This window comes from Gekko japonicus, unplaced genomic scaffold (assembly GCF_001447785.1).
Source record: "Gekko japonicus isolate JY-2015 unplaced genomic scaffold, Gekko_japonicus_V1.1 scaffold48, whole genome shotgun sequence".
NCBI lineage: Eukaryota > Metazoa > Chordata > Lepidosauria > Squamata > Gekkonidae > Gekko > Gekko japonicus.
The window spans coordinates 1,593,682-1,612,677 of NW_015174273.1; the positions used below are offsets into that span (position 1 = coordinate 1,593,682).

At 43.9% G+C, this 18,996-nt stretch overlaps 1 protein-coding gene across 1 annotated transcript in view; it reads left to right on the top strand.

The window, feature by feature from the left end:
- The window catches only part of HOOK3 (hook microtubule-tethering protein 3), an 87,588-nt gene that overhangs the window by 12,721 nt on the left and 55,871 nt on the right, over positions 1-18,996 (top strand). Inside the window, exon 2 of the mRNA XM_015423725.1 lies at positions 12,775-12,860. Within this exon, the coding sequence (XP_015279211.1) occupies positions 12,775-12,860 (86 nt within the window). The remainder of the gene's footprint in view (positions 1-12,774; positions 12,861-18,996) is intronic.

The window sequence follows — 18,996 nt, forward strand, 5'->3', positions numbered from 1 at the left end:
GGAGGGGGTGCGGGGGGGGGGGGGGTGGGGTGGAGGGTAGGGGCTAAGGCAGGCACGTAGCGGCTGGGTTGGCGGCGGCGTTGGGTTTGTACTGGGCGGGCAGGCGGGGGAGAGGTCTGAAGGCGGGGGGCGGCTTGCTTGGCGCCGGCTGTGTGCTGGCCTGGCTGGCGGGCGGGCCAAAGGCGGCCGTCCAGCGTCTCCGTTGCCGCGCCCCTCCCTGGGCTCCCCCGCATGGCTCGGCGGCGGCAGCAAGGAGCCGGTGATGAGCACTTTGAGCTGCTGCCGCTGGCCTTCCACTGATTCCCTCCAGCCCTGGGTAGTTGGGGTGTGTGTGTGTGTGAGTGTTCTGAGGTGGGACTTAGGCGACACGGCCAATGGAAGCTGGGGAAGCTTCTGACGGACAGTTCAAGCCTCCAAACACCGTTGGTGTGCATTTTCTCTCCACTGCGTGAAGCTGCGTCGGAGGTGGGACAGGTGACATGGCCAATGGAAGCTGGGGAAGCTTTTAATGGACAGTTCAGGCGTCCAAACACTGTTGGTGCGCATTTTCTCTCCGCTGCGTGACTCTGCGTCTTATTCAATTATATATAAGGGAGAGATACTAGAAGTGTCCAAGGTGAAATCGGGGAGTTGGAATGCTTGGTGCTGGGGGAAAACCATAGACATTGTGGGTATTTCAGAAACTTGGTGGGATGAGGAAAATCAGTGGGATACGGTGATTCCTTGTTATAAATTATATCAGAAGGATGGGAGGGGGAAGGATTGGAGGCATTGTTCCATCTAAGCTGAGTTAGTGTGAGCTAGCTCACAGTTTTTTAGCTTCTGGTTCACACATTTTTGTCTTAGCTCATGAAGGATGGCTCCAGAGCAAACTAATTTATGTAGCAGCCAAATTGTTTGCTCACAACTTTAATGTCAGTGGTTCACAAAGTAGAATTTCTGCTCACAAGACTCCACAGCTTAGAGGGAGCTCTAAGCTCCCTTTTTAACTTGAGATGCCTCCATTCCTGGGTACTGGAAGGTAGCTAATGTCACTCCCATCTTTAGAAAGCGTTCCAGAGGAGATCCGGGAAATTACGTGGCAAATGGGGTTCAATGTGGCCAAGTGCAAAGTGATGCACACTGGGGCCAAAAATCCTAACTATAAATACACATTGATGGGGTCTGAACTGGCAGAGACTGACTAAGAGAGAGATCTTGGTGTCGTAGTAGATAACTGACAGTTCTGGAGTGAGCAAGCGTCTCCCACCTTCCACAGGTAAGACAGAGGCAAAAAAAGGCGGACTCTATGGCATTGGACCATGCTGAGGCCCCTCCCCTTCCCAAACCTCTCTTGAATCTACCTCCAAAGTCTCTAGGTATTTTCCAACCCAGATCTGGCAACCCTATGTTCCTCATAGTCCCCTTTTGCCTGTTAGATCACTGACTTGCACTTTATTTGCCAAAGCCTGTGTTCCCTTTCATTTACCTGGCTTGAACTAGCCTTCCAGCACTTAAAGGAATCCCTCTTACCTTTTAGTGTTTCCAGTACTTTGTTTGTTAGCCATGCAGGCTTTTTAAAAATACCTATTTGTACCTTTCCTAATCTGTGGTATACATGGTATCTAAGCTTCCAGTATAGCAGTTTAAGTAGTCTCCAAGCTTCCCAAAGGGATTTGACACCTTTCCTTTCCATTTCTTCTTCACAGTCTCCCTCATTTGAGAGAAGTTTCCTCTTCTAAAGTTAAATGTGGTTGTTGTGGTCTTTTTGTGCAATTCCATATTTACATAAATGCTGGACTTATTAACATTATGGTCACTGTTCCCTGGTGCTATCACATTTATATCTCTCGCCAGGTCCTGAAAATTACTTAGGACTAAGTCCAAGAACACCCCCCCCCGGTAGGTTATGTGACCATCTGCTCCATAGGACAGTCATTGAGAGTATCTAAAACCCCAATCTCCTTCTCCTGACTTGAACACATATTAACTCAATCGATGGGTGGGTAGTTAAAATCACCTATTATGACACAGTTGTTTCATCTAGCTGGTTTTCTTAATTCTTTTGCTGTTTTTAAATCATTCTCTAACTTTTGATCTGGTGGGTGATGACAGACTCCCAGAGTTAAGCTTCCTTTTGGGCCCACTATTTCTACCCATAGCATTTCTGTAAGTGAATCTATTTCTCTTAAGAACATAAGAACATAAGAGACGCCAATGTTGGATCAGGCCAAAGGCCCATCCAGTCCAACACTCAGTGTCACACAGTGGCCAAAAATACCAGGTGCCATCAGGAGGTCCACCAGTGGGGCCAGGACATTAGAAGCCCTCCCACTGTTGACCCCCCCAATCACTTGCCCCAGAGTCTCTATACCTTGTGGCTAATAGCCACTGATGGGACCTCTGCTCAATTTGCTCATTCTCAATTTTACTCTGCTCATTGCTCTGCTCATTCTCAGTTTTACTGGACCGTATACCCTCTCTGACCTACAGAGTCACTCCACCTCTGACTCTTCCCCCCCTGTCATTCTGACATAATTTATATCCAGGAATCTGTGTATCCCACTCATTATCCTCATCCCACCAGGTTTCTGAAATGCCCACAATGTCTGTTTCCTCCTCTGACACTAAGCATTCCAGCTCTGCCATTTTACCTTCTAGCATTTGCATATAAACATATTTAATTCCCCTGACACATTAGGCCTGCAACCTTTCTCCTGTGGCTTTAGACCTTGGCCACTTCTGCATTGCCTTTTTTGTCACTCGTTTGTTCCTATTGCTTTAGGGTCCCGTCCCCCCCATGGGTTTTGCTCTCTAGTAGTCCCAGAGGGAGCAAAACACATGTGGAAAAGGGGGGGGGGAGGATCCAAAACAATAGGGACAAAAGAGTGACAAAAATGGCAGTGCAGAAGTGGCCCTTGTCAGTGTCAGCTAGCTGCCATTTCTGTGTAGTCTGCCCTTCCCTGTTCCCGCTTGCTTGCAGCTCAGCAGCTTGCCGTAAACATGCCAGGGAGACCGTGGGAACTAGATGCCCCGTTATCAGTCTGGCCTTGTGAGGTAGGGAGGGCTTGGGGTCCACACTTGGTGTGAATTTTTCTGCTCTCAGGAAACCCTGCGACTCTCCCGCTCATCATGTAATCTCCCGCCAGGAGTCTTCCCGCGTGCGTGCTCGAAGTTCATTTCCTTAGCTAATTGCCTTGCCCAGCTATATGTATTGGGATGTTCCCGACTTCTAGTTATTCCTAACAATAATCCTGTGGACATGGTACCTGGTTTGTACACTAATAAAGCATAATGCTTCTTAGGAAACGTGTGTGAAGAGTTACTTGCTGTGGAACCTGACAGTCAGGCAGTCAGTATTGTTTGTCACCCTCTCAGAGGCCAGTCCTAATCTCTTAGCCATCCTAAACCAGAGACATTTCATCTCCTGTTGGCTTTCCCTGAGGATTTAGTTTAAAGTTCAACGCAAAGGTTTAGTTTAAAGTTCGGTACAAAGAAGGCAAATATTTGTTATTCCAGAAAGGGTAGTCATGTCAGTCTGTTGCAATAAAACAGAAGTCCAGTGGCAGTTTAAAGCCCAAAAGCAATTCTTCCAGCACAAGCTTTTGTAAGGCAGAGCTGACTTCTTTAGAAAGGAAATCCTTTTCCTCATATTTATCCATAAAAGTATAGAAGGGAAGGGGACAAGGTAAGCAGTTTCAGGCCTGGTGTTATAAATTAGGTGTGATTCTCTTGGTTTGTATACTTGATGAGAGCATCGCCTCTCAAAAGGAGAAGGTAAACAAAAGTGCAGTAGAGTAGGGCAAATAAACTAATACGTGTGTGAAGCATGAGAGAATTAAATGACATTAATAAAGGGCAATGATATGATAAAATGTTATGCATAATGACATCTCCCTGGAAAGTTATACATGTTCTGCTAAATTTTTGAGCCGTTTGTAAATGTGGAAAGTAAAAAAATGGATGGAAATATTCAATTGCCGGTGAAGTTTTTTCCCTCTTTAAAATTCTTTTGTCACAAATTGTGAAGAGTGATTGTTGTTCCAAAGTAGCAAAAGCTATTTTTAATTGTTTAGGCAAGAAAATGAGTTAGGCTTGTTCTTAAAATGCTAGTAGAACTTTCCATGTCCATTCAAGTGTCCTAACCTGTTTAAGAATATTTTGAGAACTGGTTGGGGTACATTCATTCTGTTAATTAGATCAACAGGCTTGTTCAGTTGAAGAAACTGCTTCCATATGTGACAATTAATGCCTGGGTGTATGTAGCAGGTTAACATTGGCCCTCCCATTCTTTTGCCAAGGCGTGAACTTCCTGTTTTATAGGGCATAGCTTTTAATATTTTTATACAGCAGGGGTGGAAGATCTGGGTTTGGAAATCTTTAACTTTAATTTGTTTTAAATCCCCAAAGATTCAGAAATGCTTATTCTCTTCTGCATAGGGATTTATGTTTCTAAGGCAAGGAGTTAGTTGTTTTCTGAGCAAGTCTCAAAGCAGCCACTTGGTTTATAGTCGGATATGAGCTCTGCCGTGCGTTGGATATTATGCATTTTCAGAGGTACAATTCCCGGGCATCCGTTCCTTAGGAAGTAGGCATCCCTTAGATATTCCAGGTGCTTCCTGTTGATTTTGAGGAGACCCAGGGCGAAACTAAATGTCACAAAAAACACACAGTTGCCACTGAAAACAGCAGCTCTTCCCTCTCCTGCTGTGCCATAATATCTGGTAGAACTTCACAGTTATGTCTCTCTCACTGAGTGGCTCTGCTTTTCTATATACTCTGTAGCTGCATGGGGAGGCAACGAATCCAAAGACACAAATACATAAATGTGTTACACAGGGAGGTGGGAAAACGCAGTACATGGTTGCATTTTTGGCAGCAGTCGCACATTTCCCCCCACGTGTCTAATTCTGCCCTAAGACTGCAAGATTATAAATTTAAATGAAGGTGAGGGAGCTTTGGTACAGATATTCATCCATAGAGCTCAAGATTTGTGGTGCAAGGAGAAGTATTATTTAATGGTGGTACAAGGCTCCACAAATCCCCAGGCTTGCTTGCCAATGATGAAACCACTCCATCTGGTCATTGTCCCTCTCTTGATTTTTTTTTGTGCAGGGAGAGAAGGGGTGTTTCTCACTTTGCGATGGCAGAAGCCTTGAACAAAATGATGCCCTTTTCCCCAGCATACAGAGATGACTGGGGCCAGTAGCAGTTGTAAATAATGGCTTTTTAGTAAACCAGCTGAAATCTTCTGGATTCCTGAGTAGGTCCCTTGATGGCTGCTATAACTGCAGCTTTTAGAATGACTTTTAAGTGGCATCTTGGATGCATGTCTTCTGTTTGCTGTAGTAAATGGCCAGCTTCCAAAGCGAGATTTGTTTGTTTATGTTATTTATAGTCCGCCTTTCTCACAGGGACTCAAGGCGGATTGCGCACAGTAAGTCAGTACAATCAGCAGAATGGGACATTGTATTAGGACTGTAGAAGTCTGTTTCTAAGTATGCGGTGCGCCAGGAAGCTGCAGCCAAATGCATTCTTTTAGAAAGTGCGCAGATTGTCTGTTCTCAATTCTTGTAGATGCCTTTTCTCTACATGCACCGCCTAGTTCCTTCATTGCCTATTGTGCCCATTCTACAGTCACTGCCAATCAGTTACTGGGTTCAATTCAAGGTACTGGCCATCATATACAAAGCCCTTCGTGGCTTTGGACCCTCATATCTGCAGGGCTGACTCTTCCACTAGGCTCCATCAGGACAGGTTTGCTCATCTAAGCAGGGACTTCTGCAGGTGCCACCCTGCAAATGGGTAAGATTAACAACTCCCCATATACATGCATTCTCTATAGTGGCCCCCTAGCCTAAGGAATGGTCTATGTAAGGGGGTCATGAAGGCTCCCACACTGTGCAATCTGTGTAAAAACTGTTCAGGAGCCATTTTGATAAAGGAACAGGCTTGCATTATAACAGAATGATTCAGGAAGATGTTTCAATAGATAGAGCAGTACTGTCCAGGGCTCTTTTTGTAGAAAAAGCCCATCAGGAACTCATTAGCATAATAGGCCAAACCCAGCAGCAGGAGCTCATTAGCATATTAGGCCTCACCCCTGACAGCACAGTTCATTAGCATATTAGACCATACTCCCATGTTACCAGAAGTATGGTCATCCAGCCACACCCATCTTCTGCTTCTTATTTTGACTAAAAGGGTGCTATGTACATTGGCCGGGTTCGGAAATAGCTGGAGATTGGGGGGGGGGGGGTTTGAGAAGGGCAGACTTCAACCGGGGTATAGCTATAACAAAATGTTGTAAATAAATACCGGATAACCCTGGTTGTCATCACCACCACAAAGAGCGAACCTCTGTCCTTCAGCACAGTAAGTTTTGTACTACTGAGAATCACCAAAGGGCACTTAGAGCCAATAACTGCTGAAACTACTAGGTGCCATAAGCAAATTTCCAGTTGCCCTGGCGCCTGGGATTTCTGGAGCCCTGGGTTAGTTAGTACTCTGCTCTCTTACGAGGACCCTATCTTCTTGATAGCCCCCAGTGGAATGAGGAAACATAGTTTGAGTCCAGGGGCACCTTTAAGACCAACAAAGTTTAATGGTGGGCATGAGCATTTGTGTGCATGCACACGACTTAAGGAAAAGTACTCTTGACATGCTCTCAGGCACTCCTTTCTTAACAGGTTCCCCAGCAGGGCCCTGCCAAAGATTTGAGGCTCTCCATTTCAAACACCGCACCCTGCCCTGTTCTCACACAGAGTCACACCTTTCCCACAGATATGTTTTCTAACACACGTGCTTTCCCCAAATGCAATTAACTGCCAAATAAGACCTCTCAAGATATGCTTCTGTTGGGGTGTGGACGTGTTCCATTCATTTCCATCAATATACTTTGCTTTTATTTAATCTTAAGGGGGGGAGTGAACTAAACCACATTTTAGTCTTCTGTTAGAAAAAACTGAATTGATAAACACTGCTTGCTACTGAATCCCACCTTGCCTTTGAAGAGAAGTGGCAACCCTTGGGAGTTCCACAGGCTTGTAAAACTGAGTCCTGACCATAAGTCATGTTGGATCAGGCCAGTGGCCCATCCAGTCCTACCTTCTGTGTCACACAGTGGCCAAAACCACGGTGTATATGGTATAGTATAGGTTAGAATACAAACAGAAAGACCAGGATTCCAATCTCTGCTCTGCCATGGAGTTCAGATTCCCAATTTATTTATTATTTGTTTTATTTCTCACTTGGAGAACCCAAAGTGGCTAACACTGTTTTTGCTTTCTCCATTTTATCCTCAAACAACCTTGTGAGGTACACATACACACCTGAAGCTGCCTTCTACTGAATCAGACCCTCCTTGGTCCATCAAAGTCAGCACTCTCTACTCAGACTGGCAGCCTCTCGCCAGGGTCTCAGGCTGAGGTCTTTCCCATCACCTACTGCCAGCTCTTTTGACTGAAAATGCCGGGGATTGATCCTGCGGCCTTCTGCACACCAAGCAGATGCTCTGCCACTGAGCCACAGCCCCTCCCAGGTTAAGCTAGGTTAGCCTGAGCTTGTGTCAAGGTCACTCAGCAAGTTTCCAGGGCAGAGTGAGGATCTGAACCCAGGTCTCCCAGATCCTAGCCTGCTCCTCTAACCACGCCACCACCATGAAACTTACCAGGCAACCTGGGGCCACTTGCTTTCCCTCATCCTTAACTACCTCACAGGGTTGTGAGGAGAAAAGGAAGGAAGAGAGAAGCCAGGATGCTTCTGGGAGGGTGGAAGGGAGGGAAGAAAATGCACTGGCTAAATAATGTTCTTCCATCCAAAATAGAGGGGGGGAAGTTTTCCCAGGAGGCCCCCTTCCAGTCTGAAGGGGCAGCCAAAGGAAGAGCATGGCCCGTCCAGCCTGCGGGGAGACGGCGGGACACCCCCAACCGTGCACACACTCCCCGGCCCCAACCACACACACACTCACCGATGTGAGTCAGTCTGGGCCACCTGCAGCAGGCCTCCCCACATGGTCCTCGGGTCGCTGCGCCAGCCGAGCCCTCCTATGATCTTTGGGAAAGAAAGCGCTGCCCAGGCCTGAGCCCCGCCAGGCCCAGAGGGCGCTTCCTGGCCTGGCCTCACACAGCACAGCCACAGCAGCAGTGCCCCCTCCCTCCCAGGGTTAGCAGCCGGTGGGCCCCTGGGCAAAAGGACGGCCTCTGCCACTGGAAGGGGTGCCCCCTCCCCATGGGCAGGGCAGGACAGGACAGGGGAGCCACCAGACCCCGACCCCGCCCTTGGCTCCAGGCAGGAGAACTTGGTTGCCAGAGGAGGAGGGACCCCTGACAGCACAGAAAGAAAGAGAGAGAGAAAGGAAAGAAGGAGAAAAGAGGGAAGGAAAGAAAGAGAGTAGAAAGAAAGAGGGAGGGAGGAAAAGAAAGAAGGAAAGAAAGAAAGGAGGGGAAGAAAGAGGTCAAATAGATGGAGGAGGGAGGGAGGCTCTCCCCCCCACAAACCCCTCACTCACCCCAATGAAGCTTCCACCGCTGCTACCCTGCACTAGTCAGGCTGTGCCCCTGCACCCCCAATCAAAGCGGGGAGGCGGGGAAGGCTGGCGGGGGGGTCTCTTCGGGCCTTCCCCGGGCCCCAGCACCTCGGCACGGGACCGGGGAAGGTGAGCGAGGGGGTGGGCTGTGCAACTTACCTCCCTGCCTCTTGCTCCTCGTGGCCCAACTGAGGGCTGCTGGGAGCAGAGGGTGGGGCTTGATGCATGTGCCCACCCCCTGGGCTCAGAAGGCAGCCGGAACGCTGTTCCGGTGTGTTCTGTCCCAAAAATAGCTCTGCTGTGGACTATACTACAAATGTATCATTTGTTGCTTTACATTGCTCTCACTGCATTATATTTCTGTTTACATAATACTATTTCTTGCATTGTTTAATAAGTCATGTTTAATACCTATGCCTTGTTTCAGGTTTCTTTATTATTTATCCTTCCTTCCTTCCTTCCTTCCTTCCTTCCTTCCTTCCTTCCTTCCTTCCTTCCTTCTTGTTTCAGGTTTCTTTATTATTTATCCTTCCTTCCTTCCTTCCTTCCTTCCTTCCTTCCTTCCCCGTCCCACCCCCCCCCCAGGGCTCAGGGTGATTTATAACAGTTTATAAATACAATTGAATAAATACACATACACATATATGCAGGTTAAAATTTAAAACAATAAACCAGCAGTAATCACAACTAATCAGATGGCATTAGACATTATGCTTCCTTCCCTAGGGGAGGAGACGAGAAGGCTAGGCTTGATGTTGGACCACTGCTGTCCTCTATCATAGACAGAACGTCTCTGTCTTACAGGCCCTGTAGAACTGTTTTAGGTCCCACATGGTACAGATGTCATTAGGCAGATAGTTCCACCAGGCCTGTACCAGGGCCCAAAAAGCCCTGGCTCTGGTTGAGAACAGCTGGATATCCTTCAGGCCAGGGATCACCAGGAGGTTCTCATCTCCAGAGCGTAATGCTCTTCAGGGGGTATACTGGGAGAGGCAGTCCCTTAGATACACTGGTCCCAGACCGTTTAGGGCCTGGAACGTCAGTACCAGACCCTTGAACCTGATCCGGTACTCAACTTGGAGCCAGTGCAGCTGGCAAAGCACTGGTTGGATATGTTCTGTTGATGGGGTCTCAATGGGGTCAATGGGATTATATGTCTCCTCATCCTACTGGTTATACTGAGTTACATTATGTAATCCGTCTTGAGTCTCAGGTATTTTATGCAACAAACATGTAAGCATTTGGTGCCACATAAATTGTTGGTTAGTTTTTAAACTGACACTTTGAGGATAATCTAGGCATTTTGAATAGTGAAAAATAGGATTCGCTTTACGTGATCTGATATAAGACAGAATTTCTCCCCCCCCCCAATCAAAGCATAATCATCACTAGGTCTCAAACTGATTTGAAAGTGAGTTTGTAGAAATAGTTGTGCCATCGGTGGTCTGACGATGTTCGGTGAATTTTTGTGAAAATATGGCCAAATAAGAATGAGTGGGAAACCCTGAAATAAATCATCACTACCAAAGGCGATGAGAGTTTACTGAAACACATCTTTCGTTAAACCATACACAGATTCCCACACATCAGCACCCAAGGAGCAAGTCAGCGTGTCAGTAAAAATGTAAACTATATAGTTAAGATTTTTATAATCTACATCATAAAGCATTTTTTTCACACTTTACACACTTTTAGCTGGAAACACACGTGCTTTTCTTTTTAAAAGATTTCTGCTGTTTGCAGTGTAGTTTGGCCTGTATTAAGGCTGTGTGTAGGAGCATCATGGAAAACCATAATTATCTCAGCTATACAAGGGCATGCACAAGGGCCGTGAAGCTTGCTTGTTTACCTAGTTTATACAAGGACAGTATAGCCTTGCCCTCTGGGCCTGGTGCAGGCAGATTGATTCCAGTCTCCCGAACAAATGTGCCCCTTACTTAATCGGTTTGCTTGATTACAGTGTACTATGATGTCTTCAGTAGAGATGTAAAATTTGAAACTATGATTTAAAAAAAATTGAAGCCAGTCAGTCTGAAGCAGCAAAATTAGACTGAAGTTTAATGGCACCTTAATGATTACCAGATTTATCCTGGAATTAATTTTGTTAGATGTTGAGGTGACACCAGACTACTTGTTTGATACTGAAATATATGCAATATTTAACTTTCTTACTGCTCTGCAGCACAGAATGCATCATTCATAAGGTAGCATGTATAATTGTACTGCTGAGAGCATATTTAGAGAATTTAGAAGCATAAATGCCTTAGATTTCTATAAGCAAAACTGTAAATAGTTATTTATTTTACATAATTATACCTTTCTTTTCGTCTTAGTGGGGACATTTCCCTCTCCCCATTTTATCCCTACAGCAACAACACTGTGAGGTAGGTTCGGCTGAGAGAGAGAGAGTAAATGGCCCAAGGTCCTCTAGTGAGCTTGCCTGGCACAGAGGGGATTCAAACCCAGAGCGTCCAGGACTCCAACCCCTCCTTAACAATGGAGGCCCAGGTAGCAGCCACTGCCAGGTCTGCATTTTGCCATCTGAGGCAGGCTCGGCAGTTGGCCCCCTTCCTCGACCGCGAAGACCTGGCTACAGTGATCCATGCGACGGTCACCTCAAGGCTAGACTACTGTAACGCTCTCTACATGGGGCTGCCTTTGTCGCTGACCCGGAGGCTGCAGCTAGTGCAGAATGCGGCGGCTAGGCTGCTGATGGGCCTCCCCAGGTGGGAGCACATCAAGCCTGGGTTGAAGGCGCTGCACTGGCTGCCAATAGCATACCGAGTCCGCTTCAAAGTGCTGGTACTTACCTTTAAAGCCCTATATGGCCTGGGTCCGACCTACCTGAGGGACCGCCTTTCCCCATATATACCCCCAAGAGCACTTCGGTCAGGGATCCAGAACCGTTTAGTGGACCCGGATCCCCGAGAGGTACGATATGCTGCAACAAGGGCTAGATCCTTCTCAGTGGCGGCCCCTACCTGGTGGAATGAGCTCCCGGAAGAGATCAGGGCCCTGCGGGATCTTATGCAATTCCGCAGGGCCTGCAAGACGGAGCTCTTCCACCAGCTGACAGACTCGGACCATTTTCTGGACTAATAACTTAGGCCATCTTGGAGCGCTAAAGCATGTTATTGTTATAAATACGTGATTGGTTGTTTTACTGGATTTTATTGGATTTTATGTATGGGCTGTAAGCCCCTGTAAGCCGCCCTGAGCCCGCTTGCGGGGAGGGCGGGGTAAAAATACCTAAATAAATAAATAAATAAATAATCACTATACTGTGCTTAGTCCCAATACTAAATACCTAATGGTATGCCCTGAAATAGATCCAGTATTTGAGAAAGAAGAGTTGATTTTTATATGCTGCTTTTCTGTACCCTAAGGAGTCTCAAAGCAGCTTACAGTCGTCTTCCCTTCTCCCCGCAGCAAGCACTTTGTAAGGTAGGTGGGGCTGAGCGAGTTCTGAGGGAACTGTGACTGGCCCAAGGTCACCCAGCAGGCTTCACGTGGAGGAGTGGGGAATCAAACCTGATTCTCCAGATTAGAGTCTGCCACTCTTAACCACTACATCACACACTCTCAGACCAGACTCAGGCAAATTGCTGCGTACTGTGCTACCTTTAGCGTGTGTATCTGCTCTCTAATTTTGAAATCCAGTTTTTATGCACTGCTCTTATTACACAGGGTTTTATTGCACTGTTGCTTAGTTGTGTCATTCACCTTGAATCTCAGTGGGAAAGGTGGAATATAAATGAAGTAAATAAATAAAAATGTGATTGCCTGAGGACATATACCATATTGTCTTGAGAGACAGAAATGTCCAAAATCAAGAGGGAGATTATGCTGAATCTGGACCACTTTGCAGGAACCATCTTGGAAACGTTAGGATATACTAGTTGAGCGTGCCTTCAAATTAGGCTTTCTGCAGGCCATCTTTATAATTTCTATAATACATGGTGCTTTTCTAAGCAATATAAGGGAAAAAAATCAGGTCTCTGTACACAAAAGCATACAGTTGACCCCATCTATTGAATTCCTGGCTGAGGTGATATTTGAACCTTACTGTTGCAGACTGTTAGGCACTATGCTACGCCTGTTCTCTGTTTATGATTTTGTTTGTTAATTGACATGCTAAATGTTAGTTTTAGAGGCTTTTCTATCCTGTGTATTGTAGATGGGTCATAAGTGCTTTGATTCCTTGCTGTTCCCATACAATGCAGTCGCTGGAGGCTGATCAACTCCCCCTTCCACGCCTTCTTTTTCAGATCCAGACGTTCAATGTTGAAGCACCCTGCCAGACAGTAGAAGATTTAACCAATGGAGTGGTGATGGCCCAAGTACTTCAAAAGATGTAAGAAAACATTTCTTTTTAAAAAAGAAATCATTGTAAACGTTGTCAGTTTATTCAGATTTTTAACTTTTTTGTATTCAGCTGCTGCAAACCTGCTATGTTGTGCTGCAGTTCTGAACACTTTTACAGCTTCACTGTAAGTGCTGCTGATGTGGAATTTGTTGACATAAATGTTTGGTGAAATGTTGGACTTCTTGTTTTCAAACTCAGAAAGCAAGTGCACGTATCTTTTTCCCTATACAGAACAAATATGTAATTTGGGAGAAAGTATATCTCAAATATGTAATTTGGGAGACAGTATGGTCCTTTCCGCACTTGGACCTCATCCCTGGTTTTATCAGAGTTCAACTCACGACACAACACCTTGCATTTATCCCTGGTTATAACAGCATCCGTCTATCCCGGGACAAGTACAGGGCAAAACCGGGGTGACCTCAAGGTAATGTGGAAACAAAAAATACCCCGAGATGATTACAGGGGTGAACTAGAGTGTAGTCTAGAATGTAAGTTCGGGGACAGGGTTGAACCCGGATTTAAGGTCTAGTGCAGAAAGGACCTATATCTCAAAGATCCAACTTTAACATGATTCCTAAAATAATGGAAAATCTAACAAGTTTACTAACATTAAACTGATAACAACGGTTGGTTAGTTTTCTCTGCTTTTATTATTATTATTTATAGAGTTCCTTCAATGTATTGGTAGTACTTCATAGAATAATGTTCTTAAGTAAAAGAGGCTGGTCCACTGGGGGGAGAGAAAGGATGAGAGGATGAGGCAAGAGCCTCTTACAGAAAATATACTAAATAAAAATAGGTTTGCATGTTCAGTGAATCATGCAGTAGCTGGGTAAATCATATGGCTAATATGACTAATAAACTCTCTGTATTTTCGTTCTTTTAAAGTTGCATTGGTTGTGACTTTGTTTATTGTAGCAAGTGAAAATCACCCCTTTGCCCCTGTTCTGCATCAGCCTGTCAACCTCGTGGCTGTATGGAGGCAGTGTTGGGGAGAGCGTTGTTGTTTGTGCAGTGTGCATTCTGGACCCTGTTTTCCTGCAGTGTTGTCTAGCATCTTTCACAAACCTAGACACGACTAAATGGAAGATTTTTCCTGCAGGCTTATATATTTATTTGAAACATCCAGACACCTATCTTTATTTTAACCCAGTCAGGACCTAGGATTCCTGATGTAGATCTTATTTTAAATAGACTTGCATAATAATGTCTTCCATAATAATGTCCTGTGTATAACCCTCCCCCGTTTGTTTAATTTGTTTTTTTTTCTATATCCTTGTCCTCCCACACAAGTAGGGTCGCCAGCCCATCCTCACACAGCAGTGGGAGCATTTGGTGGGTGGAGACTTGTAAAATGGTATTGTGTGACACCACAGCTTCATTTCTGCATAAGAACCTGGAAGTGACATCACTGCATCAAGTGATGCTCTAGGATTCCTCTCATTCTCTGTGGTGAAAACCATAGATATTGGGGAAATCCCTAGAGCGTGATGTCACTTCTGGGTTCCAGGCTGAAGTGATGTTACGGCATAGCATAATTTATTTTTTTATTTATTAAATTTGTACCCTGCTCTCCCAGTCAAGGTCAGCTCAGGTCGGCTTTCAGAAGGAATAAAAACAACAGTAAGTAATTTAAATAATCCTAAAACCATATAAACAATTCCATCATTAAAAGGTGCTAACAGATGGTGATCCAAATAAATTATTAGGAGAGTATCAATTTAAGTTTAAGATGGCGGCTGAGCTTCATTATACCATTCTAGTGGTTGACCCAGATCTAACATAGTGCAGCTGGCACAGGCTGTTTTGATGCCTTCAGGGAACATGGCTCTCCCTTGGGGCGGCTCCTAATTGAAAGCCTGGCAGAAGAGCTCCATCTTGCAAGTCCTGCGGAACTGCGTGCTGTTCTCTCCTGTTGCTCCATTATGGCAGGCAAACCCTCTACTCCCCAGTCTGAAAGCAACCTCTGACTTGCATTTTCTAAGTCTTTCTTCTTTGTTCCTCCATTTGTAGCGTCTTTTTGTCACCCCTAAGTTTGTTTCTCACCTGATCATTTTTGAAAAATAACTTTTGGTGTTATTGAGGATAGCTCATCTGTCTCTTTACTTCCCCCTCTGCCTTCATCCTCTTTGAAAGCAACTTCTCCCTCTCATGTTTGTCCTGCTTTTTTGTACCTCTGTCCTGCCACTGTCCTGCCTTTGTTTTTGGAAGACTCCTTTTTATTTTTTTATTTTGTTCCTCTTTATGGGAAGGGTTAAAAGATCTCCTAATCAGAAGAAACTTTGGATCTATTTACATATCACACCTTTATCCCACCTTTCATCCAAGGAGCTCAGGGTGGCTTACATGGTTTTCCACTCTTCTTTTTTATCATTGCAATAACTTATGAGGCAGGTCTGTGTAAGTATATGTGACTGCCCTAAGATTACCCAGAGAGCTTCATGGCTGGGTATTTGAACCTTAAGTGTCTCCCGTCCTAGCCTAGGGTCTCATAACATTAGAGAACACTACATTACCACCTATGTTGTGGGGTAGACATCCCAGTATTCTTTTCCCATCAGAATATAGTGAAAGATCCACCCTCTAAACAGTTTGTTCTTCAAAGAGAGCCCCCCCCCAGTTTTTAATTCCCACCCACCACCCACCCCTGTCTTCATCTTATGCTTCTGGCTTCATGGGGAAGGGCTGTGGCTCAGGGATAGAGCATGTGCCAAGTCCCAGGTTCAATCCCCACCATCTCCAGTTAAAAGAATAATGTAGTAGGTGATGTGGGAGACCTCTACTTAAGACCCTGGAGAGCCACTGGCCGTCTGAGTAGACTGTACTGACCCTGATGGACCCAGTGGTTTGATTCAGTATAATACAGCTTTATTGTTGTCAATTTCAGGGTAGCTTTTCATAATTAGTAAGATTCTGGGATGGGAGGAGTTTACTTTGTTTTATGTGATTTTAATGTGCTTTCTCAGTAGAATGAAATGTTTTCCTGATCCTACTTGCCATCTATTAATGTATGATTACTCTAGCAATTATCTTATGTTCATATGTAATATTGTTGTGGGATTGAACTTTCCAGTTGCCAGTAGAAAGGACCATTTGATTACTGAACTCAGCTGCAACTTGTAGACCCTAGTTCCCACAATAGAGCTTCCTCAGTCAGTCTGATTATAGGCAGGTACATAAAGATAGAGGTGGTCCTTCAGGTACCCTATACCCAAGGGTTTTGTGAAGAACACCATATTTCTACACATTCCCTCAATTTGATGAGCATCATTCTAGTATAACATACAGAGTAAAACAGTTAATTTATATAATTCTTGTATCAAACACAAAAAGTTTACTTACAAACACTGGAATGTTGTTTTCATTCATCTCCAATGGAAGTAGGAGAAAGTCTCTTTCTCCTAAGTGAAACCAGATTTTTTGTAGTTATTTGACCACTTCTCTTGTTTTCAGTTTCAGTCATCCTTTTATTGAGCACTGAAAATCAAGCCGTACTTCAAAAATTGTCTCATCAATTACTTTGAATGCTAGGAGAAGTTCAGAAGATAAAACTTTCAGTTTCTATAAAGAGCAGAATGTGAATTTAGCTCTTTCTGTTTAGGGCAGGTCAAGTTACAAACTTTGAATTGTGTGGTAATGGTAAAGGGTCAGGGTTCTTTATGATAAGGAGAATTTATGTTGGGAATGTGCAGGTTCTGTTTGTTACAGAGCTTCATGAGAGTGGGAAAAGCAAACAGCCATCAGTATTTAAGCCTTGTTTATGCATGGAGTTTTATTTCAGGATTAGCGTGTGAAATAGATCTTGGCCGTTGGTATAGCAGTGTTCATTTATGTTGTTAAGTAGATGGACACATTTTTTTGTTAACCTTGGGTGCATAGCTCAACGTTTAAATATCTGTCTTTCTATATTTTCTAACTAGAACAGTTATGTGAAAAATTCCTCTGAGAGTCTGTAGAACTCTTGAATGTTGTACAGACCTACCTGCTCAGGTTGTTCCAATGCAATTATCACGTGGCTTGTTGGAGTCCAGCTCTCTTCTGGACCTTATGGAGGCCCTCTGTATACCTAAAATAATTCTGTATAATCAGCTGATCAAATGTTTAAGTTGCAGAAATGGACAAATAATGCCAGCTTCACAGCATGTTGAGTAGATGAGGCAAAGTTTGATGGACATGTTTGAGTCACAAGATCTTATTTTATTCTGAGGAGCAATGTGTAGCTTCTGCAGGATAAGAGAGTATTTTGCAAGGCCAGTATTACAAGCTTCATCCTTCACACTAATATCTATGAATATATATGATACAAGTATGTTTGCCAAGTCATAAGAGTTGTATCTCATGAGACAATCCATCAAAGTGAAGGATTTAAGGATTTAATGTTATACACCCATCCATTATAGAGAAAGAGTGAGTGAGAGCGTTGCACTTCTTATGAAATCTCTCTGTATTCCCATGAAAGGCCCATACTATTGATTTAAATAGCTGCTGGCACTATGTAAATTGAGACTAGATATTGATCAGTTAATCTGATACGGCTAATCTGGTTAGTCCCAAAGACTTGGTTTCTCCCACAGAATTGCAAGTTAATTCTTGGACTTCAGTACTTATGAAACCTCATGCCTTAATGATACTAGATACCTTAATGTTAATTCATTAAGAATATATTGCTAAAGAGAATTCTGGAGAAGTTAGATTTAGATGTGGAAGTGCCAATTTTTGCAATTAGAGTATAACTTCCACTTTGAGTTAATGTGTACTGAATTCATTTTCACAAATGATGATGTAGTCTAACAGTTCTATATACAAAAATGTTCCTTCTAGAGTCTTGACATTTATCCACGGTATTTCTCTGTGCTCACTGTTAGGATAAAATAGTCAACACTCTGAAGTATAAAGAGAAAATGAAATCAGTTGGCTTGGCTTCCAGAAATAAATATGACAGACTGCAGCTTCTTCCTGATGTACTGACAACATCTGCCTGCAGAAAAGATCACCTCAGCCGTCTGAGTTTCAAAAGATTTAAGTCTGTTGAACTGAAATGCAAGGGGGGGGGGGGTCAGCAGCACACATGCCAAGCAGCAGCACAGCAGATCGTTTTGCTTGGCATGGTAGCTCTCCAGCAACACAAAAGCCAAGCACAACTCCTGGATCTTTTGTCCTGCACCTGAATCAGTGACATTAGAAATGTGAAGGCCTAGGGAAGAAATGCCCTGGAAAAATAATAACCCCCCCCCTTTCAATTTGTGCAATAGAAAAATTTGAAGATTTGGGGGAATTTCTATGAAATATTTTCTGTTTAGAATAAGTAAAATGCTTAAGGCAGGCTTTTTTATACGCCAGATCTATAGCATGGAAAAGTTTTTCCGACAGAAAAATTTGGGGATTTGGAGTAGCGTGGGGTGGAAAAACTTATACTATAGGCATATACAACATTTTCAAGATTTTTCTGTATAAATTAATTTTGCCAACAACGTGTTATAGCTCTTCTAATGGCAATACAAAGTTCAGTGTATTTGATGTTATAAAGTTTAATTTATTATCTAAACATGATTGTAGTACTGCCTGTTCTAGGGGAAAGTTTCTGTTCCAATAATACAATTTTGTTTGGTATAGAATTTGTCTTCTACCTTCAACGTTGATCTTTCTACCACTCGGATGGCAAAAATTAAAGATCCGTGTGCTATGGTAGCATAGGGTGCAGCAGTTTGAAAATCTTTCTCAAGTATTGGGTATACTTGCAGTTTTCTTATAGAAAATGACAGTATTTATATTTTTAAATTCCATAAATATCCATGTCAGATAGTACAATTTTTGTATGTCAACTAAGTTATAAATTATATATTTTATGTTGTTATATTATTAAAAGAGATTTAGGTTTGATAGGAAAGTAAGTATTGCATATATTTCAATATTTTCCAAAGTTGGGGAGGTGGTTTCCCTGGAATAGCGGGAGAAAGTCCCGTCCCCCCACGCCTTTGAAATTTCTGGAAATTTTACATCTCTAGATAGCATCAACTGGAACTTCTTCAAACACCACTCCCAGGGAATGCTAGCATCCCTGTGCTATACTGCACAGCTGTGCAATGCTGCTGCTCTGTGAGCTGAAATGTGACTTTGTTTT